The 14,625-nt window shown below is 40.8% G+C and overlaps 2 protein-coding genes across 14 annotated transcripts in view; both read left to right on the forward strand.

Annotated features, from left to right (window-relative positions):
• Positions 1–2,770, forward strand: part of tjp1a (tight junction protein 1a) — a 126,949-nt gene extending 124,179 nt beyond the window's left edge. For all 13 annotated transcript variants that reach the window (XM_077519061.1, XM_077519069.1, XM_077519062.1 and 10 more), the window contains one exon: positions 1,213–2,770. In XM_077519061.1, coding sequence (XP_077375187.1) covers positions 1,213–1,307 — 95 coding nt within the window. In that variant the 3' untranslated portion in view covers positions 1,308–2,770. The remainder of the gene's footprint in view (positions 1–1,212) is intronic.
• Positions 2,771–6,898: 4,128 nt separating this feature from the next.
• The window catches only part of fam189a1 (family with sequence similarity 189 member A1), a 76,526-nt gene continuing 68,799 nt past the window's right edge, over positions 6,899–14,625 (forward strand). Inside the window, exon 1 of the mRNA XM_077519073.1 lies at positions 6,899–7,546. Coding sequence (XP_077375199.1) covers positions 7,307–7,546 — 240 coding nt within the window. The 5' untranslated portion in view covers positions 6,899–7,306. The remainder of the gene's footprint in view (positions 7,547–14,625) is intronic.

Genomic DNA, 14,625 nt, shown 5'->3' on the forward strand with positions numbered 1-14,625 from the left:
TTTTAGGTCACTTTTGGGATTCCTTCATTTTGGTATTGGGTATTTTATAGTTACTTTGTGAACGTTTTCTTTTCTGCCTTTTTTTTTTTATTATTGTAAATTTTCTGACTTTTTTTTTTTTTTTTTTTTTTTTTTTTTTTTTTTAAATTCCAAAAATTAGTTATGGTAATGTTCGATCCTCTATTGTTTTTGGACATTTTATTGTTACTTTTAAGCATGCTTTTCTGTTTGGTTTTGTTTTTCTTTTTTGTTTTTGTTTTTTTTTAATCAATTTTCTGACTGTTTGGGACAATTCCAAAGCCATTTTATGATAATTTTCTGTTTTTTTTTTCTTTTGTTTTTGGACATTCTATTGGTTACTTTTTGAGAATTTTCCTTTCTGCCTTTTTTATTCAATTCTCTGACATTTATTTTTTTTCTAGGACATTTTATGTTAACTTTATTATGAATTAAAAATATAATAATTAAACTGTCATGTACTTGGTTGGACATAATTACAACTAAAACTAATTAATTATTTCAATATTATATAGTTAATGTCACACTTTAATTATTTAAATTCAATACTCGTAATGTATTTTGGTCTATATAAATGGGTTGAGTGACCGTCGATGTTCACTACTTTTCAAAGTGCATCATGGGTAATTCTAAGTGCACTACATTTTTGTCATTTGGACATTCCGACACCCCTACAAAATGCTGTGACATCACACTAGTGAATGGTGTAGGGAGTAGTGTGCACATTCGGACAAAGCCTCTGTTATTTTCAGTGGACTTTAAACACCACGCCATTTGGCACATTTTGTTTTTTTTCCAAATAATTTTTAAGATCGAGAGAAGCCAAAATCACGTTTGGATGAATTGCCCAGCCATACCTTTCATTCACTTCAGTGCAGTGTGCAGTCGTCATAGTGACTGAGGTTGAATGTGGAGTCAACAAGAGGCCGGGGACATTCATTAAAGATGAAGTGACTTGCCTATTGTCGTGCGTCTCCGCTGTTTGGATGTAGGCCGCTGTCTTGTAGCATCCAAGCGTGGCTGGCTGGCAGGCAGGAGATGCAATCAGGTCCTGCAGCTCCGCTCAAGTAGTTGATGAATTTCCACTGCAGTCGTTGTTCCACACAGCCTGCGAAGAGGGAGTGCTTATAGAGCCATTAGTGTTTAATTGCAGCTAAAAGACTCATCTGCTCCATCTGTTCCCTTTCCTCTCAGGTGACCCCAAAAACTGGCAGAACAAGTCTCTCCCTGGGGACCCCAACTACCTGGTGGGAGCCAACTGTGTTTCTGTGCTCATCGACCACTTTTAAGTGCGATGTTCGCGGGATGTGCAACCACGGTGGATCAACAAGGACACACACACATAAACACAACACATGGAGAGTCGCACAGGCGATGGCGGCGTCAAGAAGGATCCAGTCGGAAGCTGTTTACGGCCGGGCACTGAAGATTTTCAAACTTTTCCCCTCAAATGAAGTCTTGATGAAGTGAAACCACTGATGCATGCCCCCTTCCTACTATGGATTCATGCTATATATAATATACAATGAAGTTTTTACATGAGTATACCTGGATGGATTGTTTTGCCATTTGCGCCACCAGCGAACATATTTTACAAACCAGAGTCGGTGTATTTATGCTATATATGCATACAGTATATATAGTAGTCTAGATGAAAAAAAATATATCATGCATTTTAGTCCTGAATTCAAGCTCCTGTTATTTTTCAGTTCAGGTGACTGAATATAATGATGTATCCGCATTCTTCCACTTTGAGGGAATCTGATGAAGGAGTTTGAAGGTCAGCCGGATCTAAAAGCCAAGCAGCACACTTTAACCTTTCTTCTTCCTCTGTTGCGCCTTTTTTTTCTTCTTCTTCTCTTGTAGCTTGAGTGGCGGTGGGCTCCTTCCAGCCTGAGGGAGATCTATGCATGTCGTTCTACTCAGGTCCAGCGGCCTCCTCAGTTGCTTCCTCACCTTTCTTTCTCCTTTTGCACTTGTGCATTCAAACACAATAAGCAGCGATGCCTTATCTGCAGCTCGTTCACCTCTTTTCATGAAGAAAACAATAATTTATGATGAGTTACTGTCTAGTGTTGTTTGGTCTGCCATTTTTGTTAACCCAGCGTATAAGCAAACTCTGGTTCAGCACACTAACGGTTGCGAGAGGGTAACAAATGTATGTTGGTCTTTTATCTCCTATGCATAAAAAAATAGAAGAAGATGAAGAAGAGTGGCTGTAAATAATGCGAGCATATTGCCTTGGTTCTTTTTTTTGTAAATGAATTTTTTTTTGTAAGACTTTCTTTTTGTATAAAATGTAGCGAAAACATGTGACCGATGGAAACATGATGATCTTTGTATTCTGGATTATACCCTCGAGCCTTGAAGCGTTGAACCTGACAGTAATACATCACACCTTTTCTACCAACACATTCACGTTCAATTGCCGTCACAAATTGTCTTTTTATGGAAACATGGATCAGGAAAGTGCTTGGGCTGAAAACTTTTTTTTTTTTTTTTTGAATAGCAAACAGTTCCCTTCACTGATTTCAATACTGGATGCTGTATTGTGTGCCCTTAATGTATTTTTGTACTAATAGACCATTAATGATGTATGGCACACCAGTACCAGCTTATTTTTAGACTTAACACAGCTTTAATTGGATATTAGCGCTTCACGTGTGGCTGATTTCTGTTTCTTTTTTTCCTCCTCTGCAACACAATTTTAAGTATACCACTGTATTAATAAATAAAATCATTTTAAAGTAAAGTCTGACAAAGATGTCTTTTCTTGCAAAGTGAAACGTTATTGATCTAAAATTAGCTGTCACGTCCAGCATTAAGCGGCTATATTTAGTTGCAGTTAACTTGACGGTTTGAAAGCTTCCAGTGAGTTTGCTTGTAAAAGATTTGAAAAGCGCATCATTGTCATTTTTCCTTGCAGTGTGACAATTTCGTTGTTAACCCCACAAAGGATTGGTTCTCTCCACGCAATTCACAAGTGGCCACTAGAGGGCGCCTCTGAAGGTCACAGTCCTGCATTAATGTAAGTTAGCTGTTTTTCAGCAACGTTTTGTCTCTTGCCATTACATAGCACTCCTTCAAAATGCTACTTTCTTCATCGTGCACCAGTTGACCGCCACATTCAATCTAACCTGCGGATTGTCCTGAGTTTAACAGGTTATTATTGCCACCAGACGATTTCAAAACACATGCACAAGTACCGTTCTCGCATGGAAGTGGTTACTGCAAATATAATTAAACTTCACATTGTCTGTTTTAATTTCCAAATTCTACAATTTAAATGTGTCACAAATGTACTGTTTACATCAAATTGTACCTTTAGCAACCTTTTTAGTTCCTTATAATTTTCAATTATTGTTTTCAGGCTAATTGAGACATTTAAATCTTGGGTTACTGACTAAAAAGCATTGTTAATTATTATTTGTTGTAAATTGAGCCCATTTCTTTGTTGTTATAAGGATGCAATGTTATGCAGAAGTGTACGTTCAACGATTTTATATCATCTTGCCAATGTAGGCGTACACTCACTGTCCAACGACACTAATGTAGGCAGCCCTACTTCATTACGTTGATGGCCAAACGTTACGTTGACATGACAAAACTCGGTGAAAAGACTTAACCACCAGCTCACAATTACAGTCATCGTAAAGTAATAATTAAACTGTGAGTTAGATATTGAGTCATATATTTATACATTTTAAATATTTTACATATTACGTGCCATGGATGGAAAATACCGATGCAATTGTATATGAGGTGCAGGTATTATTTTTGTCCACTTGGTGTCGCCACCCTCACATTCGACATATATGCGACTGTGACGAGAAAGGCAGGCCCTGTCCTGTTGAATGACGTAGGTGGGACTCAGAATGGAGCGTTGGCTGGCTGTTAACTTAATAGTTAACCACTACGCTCTCTGAATGTTGAGTGACTCAGCGTCAGTTTTGGCAGGTCGTGTGTGGTTATGTATCTTGGCCTGCTTGTGTTCATTTTACCTTTATTTCAGTAAAGTGATCTGAGGGTGCACACGCGGCATACTTCTCCACTGATGGAGACATTACGATTTCTTCCAACGAGTGGTGGAAGGCCATATTAGCGTAAATTAGCTAACAATGTTTACTTTACCAGATGTGCAGTTATGTAATTTACACTATTGCTTTGCAATATGCACTTTAGCATATTTTACGTGTAAATTCACACCTAATCCAAACTATGGACATTCACTGTCATTAACACCCTTGATCTTTTCTTCCTGTGTCAAACTTATTGGCCTGCACTGTCATACACTAAACTTGCAGCATTTCACAATAATTGGCGTTATTTTACAGCAATTTGTTGTAATTAAGTTCCTCTGTAATATCCCAATGTTTAAACTACAGCATCCTTTACCTCATGTAACTGTTATTTTACAGTAAAATCCTGAAAACAAATCAGTTATATCACAACAAGGCCTGTAATATCACAACAGCACAATTTTTTTTATTTTTTTATTTTTTTTAAAGCAAAGATTTCACAGAATTCAACAGTTTTATTACAGTGTAATATTTTTATTCAAATATTCCCTGGACAGTCACGTGACGTAACCGAACTTGGGACTTAACCCTAAAAAACGCCATTTCTCCTTTCTCTGAGGAGACGACAAAGGCACTTCCTCCAAAAGTGGTAACACGTTTGTAGTTTGAAGTTTCTTGTGTGAGTAATAAGATATAAATCAACGGTAAAAATGCTTCCCGACCCTTCCGATCGAACTTATGGAACCTTAGAAAAAATAGGAATGATCTGTGAATGAGGCGAGAAATATTGTCTGTTGGTCCCGCTTGAGTCGAGAGGTGATATCCAAATATGTCATTAATGAATTTCAAACATACATTTTAAGGTGAAGAAAGTCATACTTTGTGGAAAAAATAATGAGATAAAATCTTTTAGGGAAAAAATGTACCGGTAGTAGGAGGTCACATCACTTCTTGCAGCTTGGAGTGACTGCAACCTGGCACAAAAGGGCAGCATGGCTCACTGGTAGAGTGGTTGCCTCTCAACCGGGAAGTTTTTAGTTCAATCCTCAACTCTTGTGACCATGTTGAAGTGTCCTTGAGCAAGACCGTGAACCTGAATTTGCTCCCAGTGGACCTGGCCACTTCCTGCGTGGCAGTAGCCGACCACTGATGTGTAAATGGATGACTGTGAGGCTTTATAAAACAATTTTGCAGTGCACACTAAAAGGTTGTAACTCCCCAGTAATGTACTGTAATATCACAGCAATTGCTTTGCCACTGCAGCTGTGAAGTTACAGAATACAGATGTGTTTTACAACAATGTATTGCAGATGTGACATTACAGTAAATTGTTGAGAGTACATTTCACAGTGCACTGTAAAAAAAAAAAAAAAAGGGAATAATTTTTACTCAAAAATTCTAACTAAATTATGAGAGTTTTAAGTACATTTGACTAGTTTAGTAAAATATTATTATTATTATTATTATTATTATTATTATTATTATTATCCTACTATGTAACCATTGAGGAACGAACCCCTGACCTTCAGCTTGCCACTCTACCACCTGAGCCATGCCACTCTTGCTATTTGCCACTATACTGCATTGCTGGTCTGTCCAAAATGAGACAAAAAACCACTTGGCGATACAAGGATTCCACTTGACACCATCATTATACTATCATACAGAAGGAGTGGCATGGCTCAGGTGGTAGAGTGGCCGTCACCCAAGCTGAAGGTCATGGTTTCATTCCTCAAATGCGTACGGAGCTTTTTGTTTCTTTTTAATAAACTTGTAAAATGTGCTCAACATTCTCCTTGTGAAGGGTACTTAGAATTTGAGTGATTTTTTTTGTGCTAGTTTTTTTCAACTATATCTGATCTTTACTGTGAAAGTCATGCAAAAGATATCCAATTATTTATTGTGAAATCACAATGATATTTTTTTGCTGCTGAGTGGTCAAAATCTGCAATATAAAATTAGATTTAATGGTGTGATATAAAAATCTGTGATACTACTAAGGGGGGAAAATACTGAGAATATAAAGCACATTTTTAACTCATTCACTGCCTTTGACAATTCTACTTGTCAATTGTATTTTTTAGAGCGGTGCTAAATGGGGGCGAATCTGAGCATGCTCCACTGTAAATATCAAACTTGGAAACAACTTTACTGATGCCCAACCACCGGTAGATGACATCATTGCCCCATTTTATAGGAAATAAACACAGTTTCAGAGTCCATGGGAGAAATGGCTGTATTTTGGCAAACCTACATTTTTCTGCTGTCAATTATAAAAGAACGGGACGGGACAAAAAGTAGGGAGTCTATTCTGTTATTTGGTAGATTCGGTTTATATATAATTATTGAATGTAATATCACGTGAATATTGACAATTTTAAAATGTTCTAAAATGACTGGCAGTGAATGAGTTTTTAAGATTGTTGGGGGAAAAAAAAACATTAATTTGAATGGTTATTAAAATGAATGTTTAAAACAATAAAAGAAGCAAAATAAAACATCTTATTCCGTCAGGTATTGTGATGACAAATGTTTCAAAGCATAGTGAAGGATTCAGCCAACCATGTCTTTGTGTTTGTTTCCACAAATGCGCACCAACTTCACCCGCTGGGAATCAAACCTCCCATGCTGCACCTCTTCACAAATCAAGCGCATCCACGCACGCACGTTCACACGCGCGCGCACCAGCACCTCCATCCGAACGCCCCCTCCTCCATCACCATAGTAGTAAGTCAGCCTGGCTCTCGCTGCTGCTGCTGCTGCTGCATGCGCACAGACGCACTGTGGCACATTTCCAACAACTGCGCACCAGAAGCTGGTGCACAATTGCGGATATTCTCCGACAGGATTCGACGCGCCGAGTCCACGCTGCACGTTTGACGCCGTGTTTGAATGCAGTCGCCCTCAAGCATGGCAGTGGCGTGACAATGGTGCGAGGTTGCTTCTCCGGTGCGCCTTCGCTGACTTTTCTTCCGAGGAATGCCTCGTTGGTCGGAGCTAACAAGGAATTTGGACGAACCCCCGTTGGGATTTCGAGTGTAACGAGAAGCATCGGATGCTGATCTCACTCTTCTTCCCTCCCACTCGCGGAAGCTCGACGCTAATTGGAGAGCATCTTAATTGATGTAGAACAACCACATCGGGCTTTGACCTCCACTCTCGCCGTTTACGTTAACGCTGTTTCTATTTTCGGATTTCTTCTCCTTCGGCTCTCGATCTTTGAATCGCACCTTTTTTTTTCTTCTTCTTTTTTTTTTTTTTTAAGAACAATGCCGGTGAACGCGTTGCCCCGTGCGGGCATCGGCGGCCAGGGCTCCCTCAGCCCGGCGTCGCTGTCCCGCAGCCTCTCTCGGCTGAGGGAATACCGGACTCGGACCCGGATCATGCTGACTCTCGGAGTCTCTCAGATGGTCTTGGGGAGCCTCATCCTGGCAGTCAGCTTCGCCGCTCTGGCTCTCACCACATCTCCCAGGGTGCGACACTCTTGCCCTTTTTGGGCAGGTTTCTCCGTGAGTACATCTTTTATCCCTCTTTTCTTTGTTTTGCTACTCTTGAGCTGCAGTGTGGGCAAAAGGACAACACGTTATAGTAGAGAATTTGAAGTGGTGTTGTTTGATATGTATTGAGCCAACTTATCCAAGGTGTTTACATATAGACGCAATCTGAAGGCACACAAAAAGTGGATACACTTGTGATTTATCATCGAGTGAAAGAGTTGGGAGAGGCCTACCTAGTTTTGAAGTAAATATGTAATTTTCAGACCAATTAAGCGAAATGGGATGGTTACTCAATTTAGTCGCTTTACTGCATACACGGAGCAATATTGGATAATTAGTAAGTGTGTGGCTATGTCATGATTGAATTACATCTTCATGGGTTTAGTGGTGATTTTGCCTTCAACTTTTTTTGCCGACCGAACAAGTCCAAAATTTTGGAAATGGGTTGAAAAAAGTTTGATATTAATTAAACACATATTTGCTATTTGCATTAGACCTAGCACCTATTACAATGGAAGAACCAAACTAAATCACGGGTGTTGAGACAAGAATAGCTCATTACACATTTTCCCATGTGTTTGGAAAATTTCAAGTGTATTTTTGAGGCTTTTGTCTTAGCCCAGACATATGAAGAAGATGAGAGAATGTTGTCATTACTTGCCAGAAATTCCTGCAAACTAATATATCATCTAAATTAGTGTTGTTCCGATACCAATACTGGTATCGGCAGAGGTGCCGATACTGCATTAAAACAGTGGTATCGGTATCGGTGACTACTCACAAGTAACATGCCGATACCATTAATTCCAACGCTAATATAGGATTTTGGATGCAGCATCTTGTGTCTTGCTCGTGCACGACATTCACTGGTATGTGACATGTTCACTGCATGCTGATCTAAGATATCCTATTGGCCCTTGAATGCTCTGAACCAATAGCAGGACAGCTTTTTCATGTTGAGGAAAAAAACCCTCAAGTATCGGTATGGTATCGGTATCGGCCGATACTGCAAAGCTTGGTCTCAGGCGCCAAAAAACGGTATCGGAACAACACTAATCTAAATGTTGTTGACCTCTCAGCTGCCTGATTTCTTCTGGTCTTTTCACCAGTTTTGGAGGGACGTACACTACAGTTTTTGGTAATATCACTGTTGCGCCATATTTGGCAGTCTTCACTGTGTTTCATGGAATATTTAATGCCTTGGACATTCTTTTGCACTCTTCTCCTGACTCGCACCTTTCATCAAAGAGATCCCCGTGCACTCTGTGGAACATAGCTTGTTTGGGAAAGTGTGATGACAAAAAAAATGTCAGGAAAAGCATTCTAGAACATCTGAGTTGATTAATTGAGGAACATGATAATATACTTAATACGACACATGAGCAGCAAGAGTGATGACATTATAGCAATCTTCCAATAGGGCAGGGGTAAGAAACTTTGGTCCTCGAGAGCCACTGTCCTGCCTGTCGTCCATGTTTCCCTCCACCAATACAGCTGATTTGATGAACTGGCTCGTTATCAGGCTTCGCCAGAGCTTGCTGATGATGATAATGATGATAACGAGTCAGCTGTGTTGGAGGGAGACATGGAAAACAGGCGGGACAGCGGCTCTCGAGGACCAGGATTCCCTACCGCTGTGATAGGCTGTAAACAGGATAGCAATGACATCAGACTGTGTCATCATCTCATTGGACGCAGGTGCAGGTGATTGCTTCTTTTCTCGACAGATTATGGGGTATATGCCACGGAAGAGGCGGGACGTGATTTTGCACATCAGTTTGCTTCCGGTCCGTGTTGAGAACGCGCAACCGAGGGGCACAAAGTCGGAAGCACGAGTATTTTTGACGCAGCCCACACGTCGCAAACTGAACCGGAACCAAATCTGCAAAAACAGTCCCGCCTCTTCCGTGGCATATAACCCATTGGAACATCAAAGGATGAAGGCAGTGACCATTTCTTTCTTCTAAGGAAATAATGGAAATTGAAAAACAACTGTTTGTTTTGTGTAGATAGGTAGTTTTTATTTTTCCTTTTTGGCGAGGAATGTTTTTTTTTTTTTTTTTTTTTTGCTGTGAACGTCTAATGTAACACACGGTGGCGTCGAGCCCACTTTTTTTTTTTTTCTTTCGGTTTCTCTTAAATAAACGTTAAATTGTGGCCTTCAATTACTCTACCATTTTTTTTTTTTTTTTTTTGCTGTCCTGCTGCGCCATCCATGGCAAATCAGCTCCCACGCATTGCAGTATGTACTGTCAAAACCCATTTTTAAAAAAATGGCAGCTTGGTGCAAATGATGAATCAAAATTTTCAACTTCTCATTTCTTTTTGGAATACCTGCTGTATACTATAACATGGTGTGTTTAACCACATTCAATTTTCATGGTGTTTTTTTTTACATGAGCACACTTTTCCTTGATTTGCTACCAGAGACCCTGTGAAGGGCCATTCCATTAATTATAGAGGCGCTGGGCCAGAGTGCATGAGGAGGGGGAGCGAGTAAGGGTCTCCTCAGGGCCATCTGTGTTTGTGCGCGAGGGTACAGTTACAAGGCAACAGTAAGTAGCCACACAGGTCAGAGTTCAAAGGCCATACACGGGCTCAAGATGGATGCCTTGAGCATTTTTGACAAACTTGACACAAGTTGATGTCCCGACAGCTGCTTGTTGGTCCGTCTCCTCCAAATGTGCACAATCGTGTTTGTGGTGCAAACACAATGGCGCTATTGGACACGGGAGTGAGGCGCTTTTGTTTTTGCCACGCTGCGGACTGTGACGCTGTTGGTGGTGACAGCACCGCACTCCTCCACAATGTCTGCGCTTCAGCACAAGTTAACATTCATCCTTCTTCGGTCTGAGAACTACGACTTGACATGTGGGTGAACTGAGCTAATCAGCAAGTTGATGTGCGTGCCTACAAAAAGAAATCACGGCTTCCTCCTACACGCCAACCAGCAGTGGCAGAATTGGTGTAAATGTGTTGACAACGTGAACAACCACTACAGACAAATGCACCTCATAATAATGTCGATATAAGTTGGTAGCGGCTTTTGTTCGTAAATTTGGACTGTAATCCATCTTGTAAAGAGGATTGCGTGATGGTTTAAGCAATGAAATGAACGGCCAGATGAACACCAAGTCTGCATTGATCCTTTATGGACCGTGAGCTGCTGAGCTTCCCAACAAGTCCCAGCAATCCCCTTGTGAAAGCCTTCGTATTGCACACAAACATACACAAGCAGATTAGAGCAGAATCTGCTGATGCTCGCTGCTGAAACGTGACACAGAGTGTGGACAAAAATCAGCAATACTTTCTTAAGCCGCACAGAATCACGACGGTGAGAACTGTTGCCCAGCTCGGGAATGTGCTCAAGCGCCCCAAAATTTCATCTTGGCCTCCCTACAAATACCACTGCAGTTGCATGTTATGCAGCATTATTTTGTAACATTGTTTTCTAATTATGTGAAACTGTTGGGAGTATTTTATTCGTGCGTCGTTGGTCTTCTAAGAACTCTGAGCTCAGCAACCATATTTCTCAACACCGCATTGGTAGGGCAGGATATAGATTTGAATTTCTAATTTCCTCAATTGATTTCGATTCACAAGAATTCAGTTTGATTCAGTTTTGATTTTGTTACGATTTGATTCACTTCAATTCAATCCGATATTGAGAAATGATCAATTCTTCTTAATATCTAGGACATGATCTAAAGCCACAAACATTAAATTCTAGGGATGTCCTGATCACACTTTTTGGAGCCTGAGTCACCTCATTTTGAGATCGTCCGATTCCGAGTCCCGGTTTCCACCCCAACACCTTTTATATGATGAGTGCATTTTCCTGAAACCGGCATACTGGGCCTTAAAGTGTTACACACACATTGAGATCAGCAAGGATGAGATGAAAATATTTTCAGAATTCTAATTCAGTAATTGTAAATATAACTTAAACAAATTTTGATAAGTGCAATAAGTCTACTTTTAAATTCATGTAAACAGTAAATCTCATGAAAACTGTAAGATAAAAAAAAAACAATTTGGCCTTTAAAATACTATTTTCTGATGAATTTATGGGAAAAGAAGATATTAAAATAATTGATTCTCGGTTTTACGAATTGATATCAGGCTTGAAAAGGAAAATTGATTCGATGTCAATTATTGATTTTTTTAAACCTAGCCCTGCTCTTTGAATGATTAATTGACTAAAATTTGTTCCACTATACAAGGTACATTTTTTTTATTTTCTTTGGTGGGCCAAATGCCTGAAAAAAAAAGTGACTTTCAATGTTACACCTGCTAGCCTTGTCAGTTTTAGGTTAGCTTAGCAATTAGCATAACTTCTCTGTCTTTTCTCGTCATCACTGTGTGAGAAGGATTCTTGTCAGATGTGTATAGCTTATTCACCGCCATGGATGTCCGCAACATGTTTAGCCACACGAGTAACACTAGTCGCCAGCGATGCTTACTGCTAGCTAACTGGTTGTGGTGTAAGCAGCACCAAGCTTGCCTCGATGGTCAACCGCCTACGTCCCTGCACTGCGGCAATGTTAACATGCGTGCGTCCAGTTCGGGAAAGTCTCTGCAGTTTGGAAAATCTTCCAAAACTGATTCTTAGTCTTGCTATTCAATGTGTTTTGTTGGGGCTCAAAATCCATGTTTTGACCCTCATGCTAGGATGAGAAACCGCTCATTTTGAAGCATAGCGTGTCATCTAGATACTGAGAGAAAGCCAACTCTAAATTCTATTGGTGTGCATTGCTGTTCTCCTGTTAGAGAAAACTGCACAGAGGCGGTGCATATGTTTGGATCACTTCTGAGTTAATTTATGGAGATGCGGATGGTAATTTGTTCTGCATGTCAGCTGCTGACAGCTGCAGAAGTCCTTTGGCTCGCCGTGCCGTTCATGGGCCAACGCCAGCGGGGCAGAGGGATTTCACAGCCAACAGCTCTCAGGTGAAGCCGCTGGCCAGACATAGCACAGAAAGGAGTCTGTAGGATGAGCCCGGCCGGCAGCATCTGCGTCACCCTGTAGCACCACAATGACATGGACAGGAAGTGACGGCTGTCCGAGCGGGGCTGAGGGCTGATCGCACGCCTCGGGCTGGGAGGGGGGGGAAAAAAAGAGCGAGACTGAAAAGACATTGTTCGACGGGCGCGCTAACAACAAGAACTGTGAAAGGGTGCTGTATTTCATCAATGAGAGCTTTTTTGTTTAGGTTGTGCTTTCTTAATTAAGGAATTATTCTATTATGGACGGTTCATTCTTTCAAATAAGAATGTACTTGTAGTATTGTCTCTCTTAGTTTGACTGTTTCTTGTCTTGGTGCTGCCATCTTTCTTCAGCATATGAATCATCAATAATGATCTGCTTCATTACCTCCAATCCCTGCAGCATGTACGCTTTGTAACACACTCACACACACACACACACACACACACATGCACTCACACCAGTTCATCGTGCGCAGGGCCGTTGTGGAGGTCTGATAAAATGCGCTCTGGTGGTTGAAAATGAAGCTCTTGAATTGCAGACGTGCTGATGGTCGGACAAGCTGAAAAGCAGTTTATTATTATGAGAGGGTATCAATAGCTCAGATGTCACCACTAAGCCAATGTCACCAGTAAGCAAACCTTTTTCGATGTCACTTGCCCAAGGCAAAGTGATTCAGAAAACAGAGGAAATGGCTTGAATGTTGATTTTAGCCTTACAGTGTGACATAGTTTGATTGGAAATGTAATGAACAAGATGTGCTTTAACTGCAGACTTTAAGCTCTAATTTTAGGGTAGTGTCGAAATTACAACGGTTCATTTAGTGCCTCTGTAACTTTATAAAGGTTCAGAAGTAATGAGACAATTGGTTGCTCAGCTGTTTGATAGCTAGGTACACTGAAAACAACAACAAAACGACTCATATGATTTACTTTTAAAAAAAAATCTCAAGTATTTGCATACACTCCAATTAAGTAAATTCTACTACTCAATATCAAGCATGTCAAACTCAACAGAATTAAGTAACATTTACATGCAACTAAAGATTGATTACATGTGGGAAATATTAAGTAACTCTTACTAAACTAATTCTTAAGTTCCTTACTGTAATGTAGTAATGTGTAGTTATTGTAATTAGGTCATAGCCATTGCTTATTAAAGGCACGGTCTTACATTTTCACTCAAGAAAATGCACTATATAAATACAGGATTTATACCTATGATCTCAATCTGCACCTCTGGGCTTCTGTTAATGTGTGGTGGTGATTTTTTTCCTAACCCCAGCCTGTACAGTATTTTGCCATTTTGTGTTTGTTTTGTCAACAGCGGGACATTTCTGTGGACAGACAGTTTTTTTTGTTTTGTTTTTTTTACCCTCCAGCCAATCGCAGAGCGGGGGGTGGCGGGGTGCGTGTCACTCACTGTAGGCAGTCTGGGCAGAGCAAATTTGTCGGCTGCATGACGTCACTCCCACGGCAATTTGACAGCACGCACGGATTTTTTTTTCTCACTCACATACACAAACGGTGTCCAAGGCGGGAAAGCGAGCCCAACCAAACGGCACCGAAGGCAAGTGACGGTTCCACTCCTCCACTTGGAGCCCTGAACGCGCACTACTATCGAACCCGGAAGTAGATTTGCCTAATGTGTGTCTGCAGATCATGCGTCTCCCCCACACCACCCCACCCCTCCCGATCCCGATTGTCATTCGCTAGCTTTAGCTGTCAATCAAAGCCAAACATGAAAGGAGGTATGTGGTTGGCTGGCACGCCATGATTTACTTGAAACAGAAGGCGCAAGTTTACGTGACTGATATGAAGAATAGTTGTTTGGCAGGCATCTTAAAACAGCTAGGGCGGGCACGGCTAACTGACAGGGCGGGCACGGACCCGCAAGGCCCACCCATGGCAATGGGCCAGCAGATACCCTCAAATTAAAGCTGAAAATCAGCAGCTAAATATGGTTTGTTATATTACAACACACACATAGGCATAGTTGACATGCTTATTGAGGGAAATATTCTGTAACTTGGATTAGTGGCACAGAAGTGATGACTAGCATGCTATTTAGCTGGTATTAGCTAGCAGGCTAGCCATTAGGTTTT

This window comes from Festucalex cinctus, chromosome 4 (genome assembly GCF_051991245.1).
Source record: "Festucalex cinctus isolate MCC-2025b chromosome 4, RoL_Fcin_1.0, whole genome shotgun sequence".
In the NCBI taxonomy this organism is placed as follows: Eukaryota; Metazoa; Chordata; class Actinopteri; order Syngnathiformes; family Syngnathidae; genus Festucalex; species Festucalex cinctus.